At 40.5% G+C, this 12029-nt stretch overlaps 1 protein-coding gene and 1 pseudogene across 1 annotated transcript; both read right to left on the bottom strand.

Moving 5' to 3' along the window:
• Nucleotides 1–390: 390 nt before the first annotated feature.
• Nucleotides 391–1335, bottom strand: LOC120988487 (beta-1,3-galactosyltransferase 2-like). The gene has a single exon (XM_040415984.1). It carries the CDS (start codon nt 1333–1335, stop codon nt 391–393), a length of 945 nt encoding a protein of 314 aa, XP_040271918.1.
• Nucleotides 1336–10837: 9502 nt separating this feature from the next.
• Nucleotides 10838–11824, bottom strand: LOC120988496 (annotated as a pseudogene).
• Nucleotides 11825–12029: the final 205 nt, after the last annotated feature.

The raw sequence follows: 12029 nt of genomic DNA on the forward strand, positions 1-12029 counted from the left end.
GCAAATCCGCCCAAAATTGCATGGTACTGCCAAAAAATGTATATACCTGGGGAAACTTTTGGGCTTTTATTAGTTTCATCTTTTGATTGGTTACTTTTGGATCCCTTTTTTGTGTAGACATACAAGTAATTTGAAAACTTGGCAGTAAATGTGTCACAACATAACATGATTTTTAAGGTTCCTTCTTGACCGCAGAGGTTCTTCTCCAGGCATGAGAAAGTTCTGACCCTTTATATTTTACAGGGAGGCATACAAGTGGCAATCTTCTTTAGAATCATAGTATGGAAGCACCATTCAGTGGCACACGGCATGCCTACAGGACAATAGGGACTCCATGTGGCACTGTAACCGGTCTATGTATGTGACTTTGCCATGTGCATGAGGCTCCAGTTAGTTCTTATTACAGGTTTCCATAGCCTCCAGAAAATCTGGCCATATCTTCGACAGTTCATTTGGGGTAAAGTGGTGGACAGTGACAAGCTTCGTAAACTTACACCTGTCATAAGGAACCTTTTCCCCAATAAACCATTTTTCTGAAGGTTCGAAGATTTTTACTCCTAACTTTTGTAGGCACATTCCTACAAAAACGTCTTCAAAAGGGAATATCTGCAAGCCTGCTGCTGCCAGGTAGATCTTTTTTGCCAAGTCTCCAGAGAAAATGTAACCTGTCCCGGAGCAGTAGAGTGGATAGAACTTTTTAGAATAGGCTTTGATAGACATGTACCATTTACTTCCCTTGTCTCTGTGTGGTAAAGCGTTGTGCACAGTCAGCCCTGTAAAAAAGTTTTTTTGGGCTGGATTTTGAGGCTGTAAGATTTCCTCTACTAAAAACCAAGGGTTGAAGAACATATCCGAGTCGATTTTCATGACGTACTTAACATTTGGACACAAACGACTCACCCACTCTATCCCCATCAAAGTCTTGATTGTCAGGTTATAGTAAGAGTCCATGAAATCTTGCATTATGATGTCATGGAACAGGTCGCTTTCTTGTATAACCTTCTCTATATTAGTAGTTGACCTTCCCAAGAGGAAAAGTCTAATAATATGGACATCATTGACCAAAGACTCATTGGCCCAAGTGTTCCTCAAGACATTTCTGATGTGAAAGTCTTGAGGAGCTGAAGGGATGAGCAGCAGCATAAATGGTGCACCACCTGTACATTTACTGTCTTCTTCTAGGAGGTACGGATACAAGGGGGTTATAGTCCTCTGAGGAACCCGGGAGTAAATGTGTTCATCTTGAGTCCACCAGTCATGAGTATATCCAAGAACGATTATAACCAATATTACAGATAAGATAAATGTCTTATTCAAGCAGACACCACAATTCATGAGAAAGGGATGACTTGATGGCTTCCTGTGGAGAATAATGAATAGATCGGTTAGCTGCACTTCCAAGTTCCTTTCGAGAAATTGACATTGTACAATTGCTATCAGAATACTGACTCCCTTTCTGTGATTCCTTTGTTGACCCCCCCCCCCCCCTACTCTTTTGATGGATAATGGTTTAGTGGCTGTGGAGAGGGAAGTCTTCTGCAGGTTATTTCCACCCATTAGAGTAGACCAGGGCAACCAGCTGTATTGTGCGATATAGTGCACAAATAAGACTGCTGAATTAATAAACTAGAGAATGTAGATGCTTTTCCTAAAGTTCCGGGTTGTAGCACAAGCTTTGGCTGCAGTGGTGTTCCCTTCAGTAGTGACCACTCATGTTACACACCAGTAAAGTTGGTCCTGGTCCTTTCCTTGTTTCAGCATGACATACTGTTGTAAAAAAGTGGTTTTCTGAGTTCCTTGTAGAAGAACTGTCATTGATGCCCAGAACATTGACCTTAACCCCCTTGAAGTACTTATAAGTCACACCTAATCGCTCATCATTAGTGATCGATGATGTCAATCTTCTTGTCACTCCTCATAACTACATGTCGCATCTAATATAAAATCATCCCCGAAAGACCGATGTCGTTAATACAGCAAAGGAGGAAGCCCAATTTACTTTTCCTGTACTTATACTATTAGATGATATTTTACTTCAGAGCTACATTCACAATTCTGAAAACAGAGACCTTTTTGAGAAAAACACATTCCTGACAGCTGAGTGCAGGTCATATAATTCAGAGGGACAGTTCGAAAAGGGCATTGATGGGTGTCAAGAAGCTCGAGCCTCCACTGATTTCTAAAACAATGAGATGTACCAGATCAATGCACCTGCCTCATGCAGCCTGCTAGTATCTGCTGTATGCCTGGAAAAATCAGCACAGATCGGTCAGAAACCATCTAGTGCACAGTATTCTGACTATAGATAACCATAGGGGGTCAAGTGGTGGACAACTCGTAGCCTACAGATGCCCACACTACGACTCCCTGTCCTTGGAAAGTTTCTATAAGTTATGTGGCCAGCAGGTGGCAGCATCATGCAGTGATACTGTTTGACTGCTCAGTAGGAGAAACGAGGTGTATTCTGAATGTTATACATCTGAGGAGGGGGCATGGGGCTGTGTTGTCATTGGAGTCAAGGGCCAAATCAAGAGTCTTAGGACTTATTTTGTATTGTTATCTGGTTGTGTTTGGATTGTTGACCAAGAACCATATACTGAACTATGCTTGTATCATGACTCACACTGCAATATATGGCTAATCCTAAAGAGCAGTCTTGTAGATAGGTAATTAAAGGAACATCCACATGATATGCCACAAATTCCATTTGGGGGCAGGTCTGACCTTTTGAACTTTCTCTTATTTGAAAAACTGGGGTCTCTTAACTGCATTCACCACATCACTGACCTCCACATCCTTCATAAAGTTCGATGAAGAGGTGGATGCTCTTGGCCCTCTCCATTCAAGTCTATGAGATTTAAGGAAGAACCTTTTTCGAAATTCCAATAGACTTCAATGGAGCGGCTCATGCACAAACTTGACCAAGGACCAAAGTTCAAATTGAACTGTATGGAGATTGTCCTTGTCATGACCAACTCTACCTTGAAATGTATGGCGGTTACACCATTCAGGACCACCTGTATATGGAACTGTATGGAGGTTGCGGCAGCCATGACCAACTTTACACTAAACTGTATGGAGCTTGCGTTGGTCAAGACCATCTTTACGTGGAACTGTATAGAGTGTGTGTGGGTCAGGACCACCTTAACATTGAACTGGATAGAGTGTGACCCTGTCATTGAACTGGATAGAGAGTGTGCACGCCGGGAACGCCTTTCTCTTGAACAGTGTAAAGAGTGTGTAGACCGAGACCACCCCAACATTGAACTGTATATAGAATGTGTAGACCAGGACCACCTTTACATTAAACTAAGTCAGTTTTCCTTAGCACCAGTTTTGATAAATCTCCCCCAACTTTATATTTACTGGAGTCATGGAGTGAGTCCCTTATACTTATCTTGCATGGAGGTATTTACATATTGAAGGGGAAGTCTATGGAAGAGCTGTTTCCAACAGACTTCAATAGAGAGGGTCATGCACAAGCTTGGCTACCTCCAAATTTAACCGCCTTAATCTAGCGCTGGTCAAGACCACTTGAACTGTATAGAGAGTGTGCAGGCCAGGACCACCTTTATGTTGAATTGTGTGGAGAATGCAGCTGCTGGAAATCATCAGATCCCAGTTCTCCACATAGATGACTATCCCAGTGGTGGACTTTGCACATAACAGGCATTTAAGGTATGCCCTTTATAAGGACCATAAATACTTAGAGGGGTCTTCCAGGATGTGTTCCCTGTTTAATTAGACACCCCGGCATGTTGTACCTAAGGAAAGAATCATACCCGGTTCCCTCGGATCTAGTGCCCTGGCTCCATTTGGTGGTCTTCCAGTCCATGGCTTGTTTACTTCTAGCCGTGGTACAGACAGGGTCAAATTCACTGTCTGCAGCCAATGACTGGCCTCAGTGCTGGTTCTTGTGCCACTGAGGCACTTTGGGTCACATTCTATACTGCTCGTTTCTATGGTTACGACCACCCTGCAATCCAGCATTGGTGGTCGTGCTTGGACACTATAGGAAAAAGCACTATCCTATGTGTGCTCACGCGGTGCCAACCACTAGAAAGGCCAGCACTTTTTTCTATAGTGTGCAAGCACGACCACCACTGATGGATTGCAGGGTGGTCGTAACTAGGGATGAGCGAAAGGTACCACTTGGCACCGAACCCGAGTTCGGGAAATGTTTTTTTACAGTATAAATACATTTCTGAAGTTATACGAAGTCTCGCGAGACTTCGCAAAGTAATAACTTTGTCTCATCGGAGCTCCTACTCCGTACAGTATTAGAATGAAGTTTTATGCGACTCGATTTCGGATGTTTCATCCGAAGTCGATTCGCTCATCCCTAGTCATAACCATGGAAACAAGCAGTGTTTAATGTGACGTAGAAATGAATTAAGTCAGAAAAGGAGGCAGTATAGACAATCACAATACATTAGTAAGTGTCTTATATTAACTTTCTCTAAATGATAAGTGCCATTTGCTGAGGTGAGACAGCCCCTTTAAAAATCGTTTGCTGGCGGGGATCCCAAGATCTCGTAGCCATCACTTACCTCATTTGCAGCTTCTCTCATGGACACGGGGACAGAACATTACAGGAAACTTCTATCAGGTTCTTAGTAAATATCCAGAGTCCGGCTGCCAGTATAACTATATCAGCTGAATGCAGGGGAGGGGGTCTGGGTGGATTTAGGGAAACCATGCAGAATCAGCATTCCTCAAAGCGACTGTATTCAATTGGGTTTGATAGAACAAAAAAGGACACTGAATGAGGGTGATGTCTGTGTGATCATTAAAGGGAACCTGTCATGTAGAAAATGGAGTCTGAGCTGCAGGCTGCATATTATAGAGCAGGAGGAGCTGAGCAGATTGATGTATAGTTCTTAGTTCTAAAACTTTTTCCATTTATTTGAGCACATTTTGATCTTTGTAGTCCAGGAGGCGGTCCTATCAGTGATTGACAGCCTTCTCCCTATGACTTTGTATATCAATCACAGATAGGACCGCTTCCTGGACTTCAAAGCCCAGAATGAGCAGGACTTTAAATAAATGAAATACAAGTTTTACTGAATCTTTTCCCATAAAACTAGATATTAATCTGCTCAGCTCCTCCTGCTCTATAACCTGCTGCTGTCACCGCCAGCTCTCTGAGAAGGTCTGACAGACGTTCTTCTGTACCTCTTGCATGATGTTCTTTGTTTTGGTTTCACTTTGTCATCTCATTTCCTTCTCCCAGCTGTCACCTATTTACACTGATTGCCTCCCTTTATATTCCCTCCCATGCTGCCTCACTTTGCGGTTTATACTACTTCCTGGATTGTGGTCACTGCTGGAGGCTGCAACTACTGATTCCTCAGATAAGTCTTTTTCCTTTATTTGTGTTTCTGTTCTGGCTTGATTCTAGGTGACCCTGACTCCCTCCGTATTTAGTGCAGGGAGCCGGTGGTCTCACTATTATAGGGTTTTCAGGTGTCACACAGTCTAGGTACGAGGGCATGCCATCATCTATCATAAAGACCTTTGCATGGGCATAGCAGTCAGGGAGAGCTCTAGGAGTTTTATAGGGCTCACCCATATGTTCCTTAGTTTGGGATCAAGTCAGTCGGATGTTTATTTATAACTTCCAGTTTTCTGCAACACCATCCGTGACATCTGCCTGCCAATTATTTTGCATTTCCATGGTCACAGCTTCCCTTTAAATGCACTAGTATGTTTGCCGTATACAGTAGGTGACTATTTTGGCACTGTTCTTCTCACGATGACGTAATGATGGCCCATGTGAGACAACAAAATGTCCCGACATGACCTTGGCTGATCTGCTGTTTGCACAGCCTGACCAGACCATAGTGGAAAGGCACCCACCAGGGCAGCAATTGGTCCTTACCCTTACCACCACAGCTTTTGGTTGCTTGAGCAGGAGCAGTGCTAGAGACGAGGAGATGAGGCATCCTCTCTCGTTGCACCGAGCATCGTTTCCCCTATGGCTTCCATCTACATCCTAATCTACCTTTTTTTTTCATTACCAGGACCATGTCAAAAGTACTGTCCAGCACTTCATTAATCAACCATGTTGCCGCCAACTTAGAAATTCAATACGCCCTCCGGTAAATTAATAATACTGCTATACTGTGACCAAACAACATCATAACGTAAATTAATATAATGACTGAAAAATAGCACCACACAGTGACTCACGCCACTATAGAGTGTGTAATACAAGCACGTAGACAGTAGTACTCAGACCCCATATGTATGGAGGCAATGTCACTCGGCTGCGACAATATGCAAACATTTCATGAATGCAAGCCATAGCAGAAAAATAACATCAGTTTTTCATCCTCTCAACACTTTCATCCATAGAGTGACTGAAAAAATACCACTACACGGTGACCATATATTACCGACATGTAGTGACTAAATATTAGTACAGTGTCTAAATACGGCCATACAATCACCACCCTTCTGAGACTAAATAATAGCACTGCGCAGTAACTAAATATCACCATACAATGACTGAATAAAACCTAAATAGGGTGCCTTAATACCACCATACAGTGACAACCATACATTATGATATAGAACCAACATACAGTGACTATATAATACTACCATACAGTGACTGAATTATATGACCATACAGCAACTAAATATATTAGTAAATAAAAGTAAACATACAGCGACAGACTAATAGCACCGTATAGCAACTAAATATTACTATCCTGCAGTAGCTTAATGCCGCTATACAGTAACTAAGCAATGCCACCATACACTGACTGAATAATACCACCACACAGTAACTGTCTTTACTAGCACATCATAGTTCAAATACTGGAAAGGGAGTATGACAGAGCAGCCAGCCCATGGCCTTCACAAGGCTTTCATAGAGTGACTGAAAAATGACCCCTACACAGTGATTGAATAATACCGCCCTGACTGACGACCATACATTGATTAAATAATATCCTCATTTAGTAATTGGATAATACCACCATACAGCAGCTAACTATTATAACCATACAGTGACTATATAATACTACCAAATAGTTACTAAATAATACCACCATACAGCAACTGAATGATGCTGCCACCCAGTGACTTAGTAATACCACCATTCAGTGCCAAAATAGCACATTCATTCAGTAACTGAGTAATACCACTCTACAGTGAATACATTATACTACTATATACTGTAATGAATAAAGAATACCATCAAACAGTGAGTAAATTATACCACCATACAGTGATCGAATAATACCGCCATACAGTAACTAGATAACGCCATCATATAGTGACCAAACAAATGACCATACAGTAAATAATTTCATGATACACTGACTGAATAATACCCCCATAGAGTGACTAAATGCATATTGCCCACTTCCTGGCCCTGCATGAAAAGCCATCTTCAGAGCCTGACCCGTGAGTGGCCAATGAATGTATTGCCAGACTAAGGTAACACTGTCTGCGTCCCTGAAGGGTTAATGCTTGGTGGTGACGGATTACAACATCAGAGTATGGTAAGGTGTAATTCCTGCACATTTCATTGTTCTCCTTTTGGCTGGGATTCCGGCTATATCACTTTAAATGTATTCCCGGGTTAAGCCTCTTGTTCTAGATCTCTGCATGGCCGCCTGTCCATTCATCGCTTTATACTCGAGGATTTAAAGTGACCCACACATCTAATGTCATCAGATACAGCAACCAACATCTCATTGTCAGTACGTTTCTTGCTGTTTTCTCTTCTACATCGGGTATTATAGAATAAATGTCTCTTGCCACCTGGAAATTATCAATAAGCTGCTGTTGACAGATCTGTTTTAGCATACAGTTCTAGCATGCTAGTTATATGATTTCCTTTTTTTGCCATTTTAACTTATGTTTGTGCTGCTTTAAACTGTGCAGCGGGGAAACAAACTTCCTATTGCAGACTGGAAACCATCAACAAGGTGCTTTTTAGCTTTGACATTTATCTGTAAAATGTGCAAAATCCAGCATCCATGTAGCATGTTGTCATTACATTATTTACATTTATATGACATCACTTATTTTTTGCTGCTTTCTACTTTTTTTTTAGTGAAGCAAATGTACCATCGGTACCTGGAAACCGTCAGTGTGCCTATTTGCCTTTATATGTATGATATGTAAAATACAGTATTTGTAATATAATTTCTTGCCATTTTTACTTATCTTTCTGCTGCTTTCTCCTCTCTGTGGTGCAGAAGCAATTTTCCCAGTGCTAATTGGAAACAATCAGTTAGCTGATGTTAATGTGTGTCTAGGAAGAAGGTATGCCAATGAGCTCTCAACATGCTCTGCCGCTAATACTACAAGATGCCCCCAAATGTTTGTCTATGACATGTTTAATATCTATTATCCTTATAATAAACTGTCATTACATTTCTGTTTTCTTTTATTTTCCGCTCTGTGCAGTTTGGATAAAATCTCCCATTGCTAACTGGAAAACATCAACAAACTGCAATTGACTGATCTATTTTAATTTTAATATCCAGCGTCCTGTTAGCGTTATACCATTACATTTCCTGCTGTTTTCATTTTTGCTGATTTCCACATTTCGCAATGAAGAAACCAATGTGACATTGTTACATGGAAACATATAAACAAGTTGCTGTTGACGGATCTGGTTTCCTGACAGTATCATGTAAAATTCAGTACTGCATTACATTTAATGCTGCTTTCTCATTTTCCTCCTGCTTTCTGTTTGTGCGCAGTGTGGAAATAAACATACCATTGCCATCTAGAGACAATTAGAAAGCTGCTGCTGACTGATCTCTGTAACTTTTGTCTGTGTAACATATTGTTATTACATTTCTTACTGTTTTCACTTATTTTTGCTGCCCATTTCTAAGTTGCACAGCTTAGAAGGAAATGTACCACTGTTATTTGGAAACCAGCAATAAACTGCTGTTGACGGATCTGGTTTCCTGACAGTATCATGTAAATTGTAATAATCCTTGGAATATATCATTACAATTCTTGCTATTTTAACTCTTTTTTTTTTACTGCTTATTGATACTTTCTGCAGTGTAGAAACAAATGTACCATTGTTTATTGGAAACCATCAATAAACTACTGTTGATGGATCTGTTATGATAACTATATGTCTGTGACGTGTCAAACTAGATTTTTTGTACTATAATGTCATTACAGTTTTTGCAGTTTTCACAAATTTTTTCTTCTGCTAATTTCTAGTCTAGTGCAGAAGCAAATGCAACACTGCTAACCTGGAAATTACTTAAACCATTAACAAACTACTGTTGACAGATCTGTTGTACTTAATATGTGCATGTAAAATGTGTAAAAGGTGGCATCCATGCATTATGATGTCTTTGTATTTCTTCTTGCTGTTCACGCAGATTTGTTTTGTCACATCGACAATATGTGACCGCTGCAGCCAATCACTGGCCTCTTTGGTGTAAGTAACAGCATCTCCCACAATACTGAGTATGATTATTTTAGGGCTTACAACTGACAAATACAAGTTAAAAAACTTTAATTTTATTGAGAACACAAATAAATGCATCATGTAAAAGAATGAATAAATGCTAAAAATCTTTAAAATGTTTTTCACTCCAGTGCATCTAAACTGCAAAATAAAGCAACATTGTAAATAGACTTTAAAGGGTATAGAAATAAAAATTTCATTGAATTAAGCAAAAAAAAAAAAAAGAGTGATTTTTTGCAACAGGTTTATATTAAAAAATCTACACAGTTTGACTTGCAGCCCCTACATCTCACAGTACAGAGCAGCTGCAGAAAACTGTTCTGTCAGACTACCAGTCTGACGCCTCCTTCTTCAGTCCCTCTCCTTCTGAATGAACATCTAAGCTTTGATCTGGGCATAAATCAGTTTTGTTGAGAAGAGGTCAGCAAGGGGCTGGAGAACTAGCTCTCAGATGGACAGTCTTTTGGATTTATCACGCAGCTGCAGAAGCCAAGCAGTGCAACAATTTTTTTAAAAATAAAAACCTATTACAAAAATGTTTTTTGAATCCATAATAATGTTAATCACTAATTCTGTATCATTTGGGTTCTGGAGCTCCTATGGTTCACAGTATATAGCAGCTGCAGAAAGCCATTCTGTCATACATCTGTAAGACTAGGCCTCTGAAGCCTCCTTCTGCAATCCCTCTCCTTCTGAATGAATTTCTAAGCTTTGATATGGGCAGAAATGAACTTAGCAGATTGTTCAGAAGAGGTCAGGAAGGAGCTGTCGACTGAGTAGTCATTACACGGCCGCAGAAGCCAAATGGTGTAAAACATGTTTTGGTAAAAATCTATTACAAAAATGTTTTTAGTCCAAAATACATAAAACTTAGTAAGGAATAAATTAGCTCCAAAGGTGTCCTCAGCCTTCAAGTAAACAATGTTCTACAGTTCTGTGTATACAGCTCCTGTGCAGACCTATGTATCTGCATGGCTACAGACTACAAACTATCCCTGTGTGAGGCGAGATCACAGCAGTCATTTGTTACTCTATTCCCTCGGCCCCCTCTTCCTGGTAACCAACACGCAGAAGAAGAGGAGGCCATAATGATCGGCTGACAATATGATGTGTATGGGGGCAGGTCAACAATCTTCCGACAGCGAACATCAGGGGAAAGATGGAGATAATCCCCTGCCAGATAGTTATATGCTTTGTATGGCCAGCTTAAAGAGGGTGTCCCACAATAAATATTCTGCATTTTTCAAACCAGACCTCAAGTCCGAATACTTTTGTAATTGCATGTCAATTACTATGCCCTAGTAGTATCCTGCATGATGTCATCGGTGCCTCCTATGATGTCATCCATCACTACAAAAGCTGGTTGTCCCAGAATACCTACCACAATATGAGCAAGTCCTCATTTTTATAATGGTGGACCATGACGAGATCACTGAAGATGGTGTAATTGTAACCTATTTTCAGCCCATAGTATACATTTTTAGGAGTCAGTGAAAATATTCATTTTGTACAGGCATACCCCTATAAAAGCATCCTTTATATTGAAAACTAAAATTTACTGCGCCACCTCATAGATCTTCTTGGTCATGTCACCAGACAAAACATCTCGGACCGGCTGGATATGGAAGGAATATTTTTGAAGGGTAGATTTCTTTAGGTAGGTACCTTTTACTGTGGTTGTCTCTACTAGGGGCAGCTTTTCCCCTAGAAAAGCCTGTGACTTAGTTAGTATGAGGTGGAAAATCTGGATGTAGAAGTTGGTAGACCAAATAGTTGACATTGAGAAAGACATCATTGTCCACCTTCATCACATAGGAGACATTAGGGCAGAAATTTGTCACCCACTCCATACCCATTAAAGTTTTCAAATTAGGATTTTCATAGGTATCCAGAAAGTCCTGCTGAATAGTGTCCCCATAAATGGTACGTTCCTCTTCGAGGAGCCTCTGTATAGCCCCAGTCATAACAGGAGAGAGGCCAACCAAGAAGATCCTTATGACGTCAATATCTTCATAATTGCTTTAGTTCACCCAAGTCTTATGGATTACATCTCTAGCTTTGATATCATGACTCTCTCCAATTACCAGGAAAACCAAGAATGGGTTCCTTCTCTGACATTTCTCTGGAGGGTTTATGTACAGAGTCGCCAGGCTGGAGAAGTTGAATTCAATACAATGATCTTCTCTGATAGTTGGTCTTGAGGAGTCAGTGTCTTCAAGGCCCGTACAAACCATCGGTGGACGTTGAAGGTTTCAATGCTAATTTGGAATAAGAGAAAGGACCCTAAGGAAAAGTGCTAAACCAGAAGGAAGAGCTTGACATATCGGGAACATTCAATTCTCTTTTCCATGATGAGATACCAAGTGAAAGTAAATTTCTGCATGAGAAAAACATAAAATTACACAAACTTTCTACAAAAAAAACTCCATGCCTTTGTATATTTTTGAAATAACACCTCTGAGTATTCACCAAAAAGCCTCTTGGAATTATGCCTCATTCACACGTCAGTGTTTTGGTCAGTGATTTCCATCAGTGACTGTTGAGGGAAGTGTTAGATTTAAATATATAT

The sequence above is a fragment of the Bufo bufo genome, chromosome 1 (assembly GCF_905171765.1).
Source record: "Bufo bufo chromosome 1, aBufBuf1.1, whole genome shotgun sequence".
Classification (NCBI taxonomy): domain Eukaryota; kingdom Metazoa; phylum Chordata; class Amphibia; order Anura; family Bufonidae; genus Bufo; species Bufo bufo.

What these genes read in the sequence shown, in the direction of transcription:
- LOC120988487 (XM_040415984.1), bottom strand. Translation starts at nt 1,335, where the DNA reads ATGAATTGTGGTGTCTGCTTGAATAAGACATTTATCTTATCTGTAATA.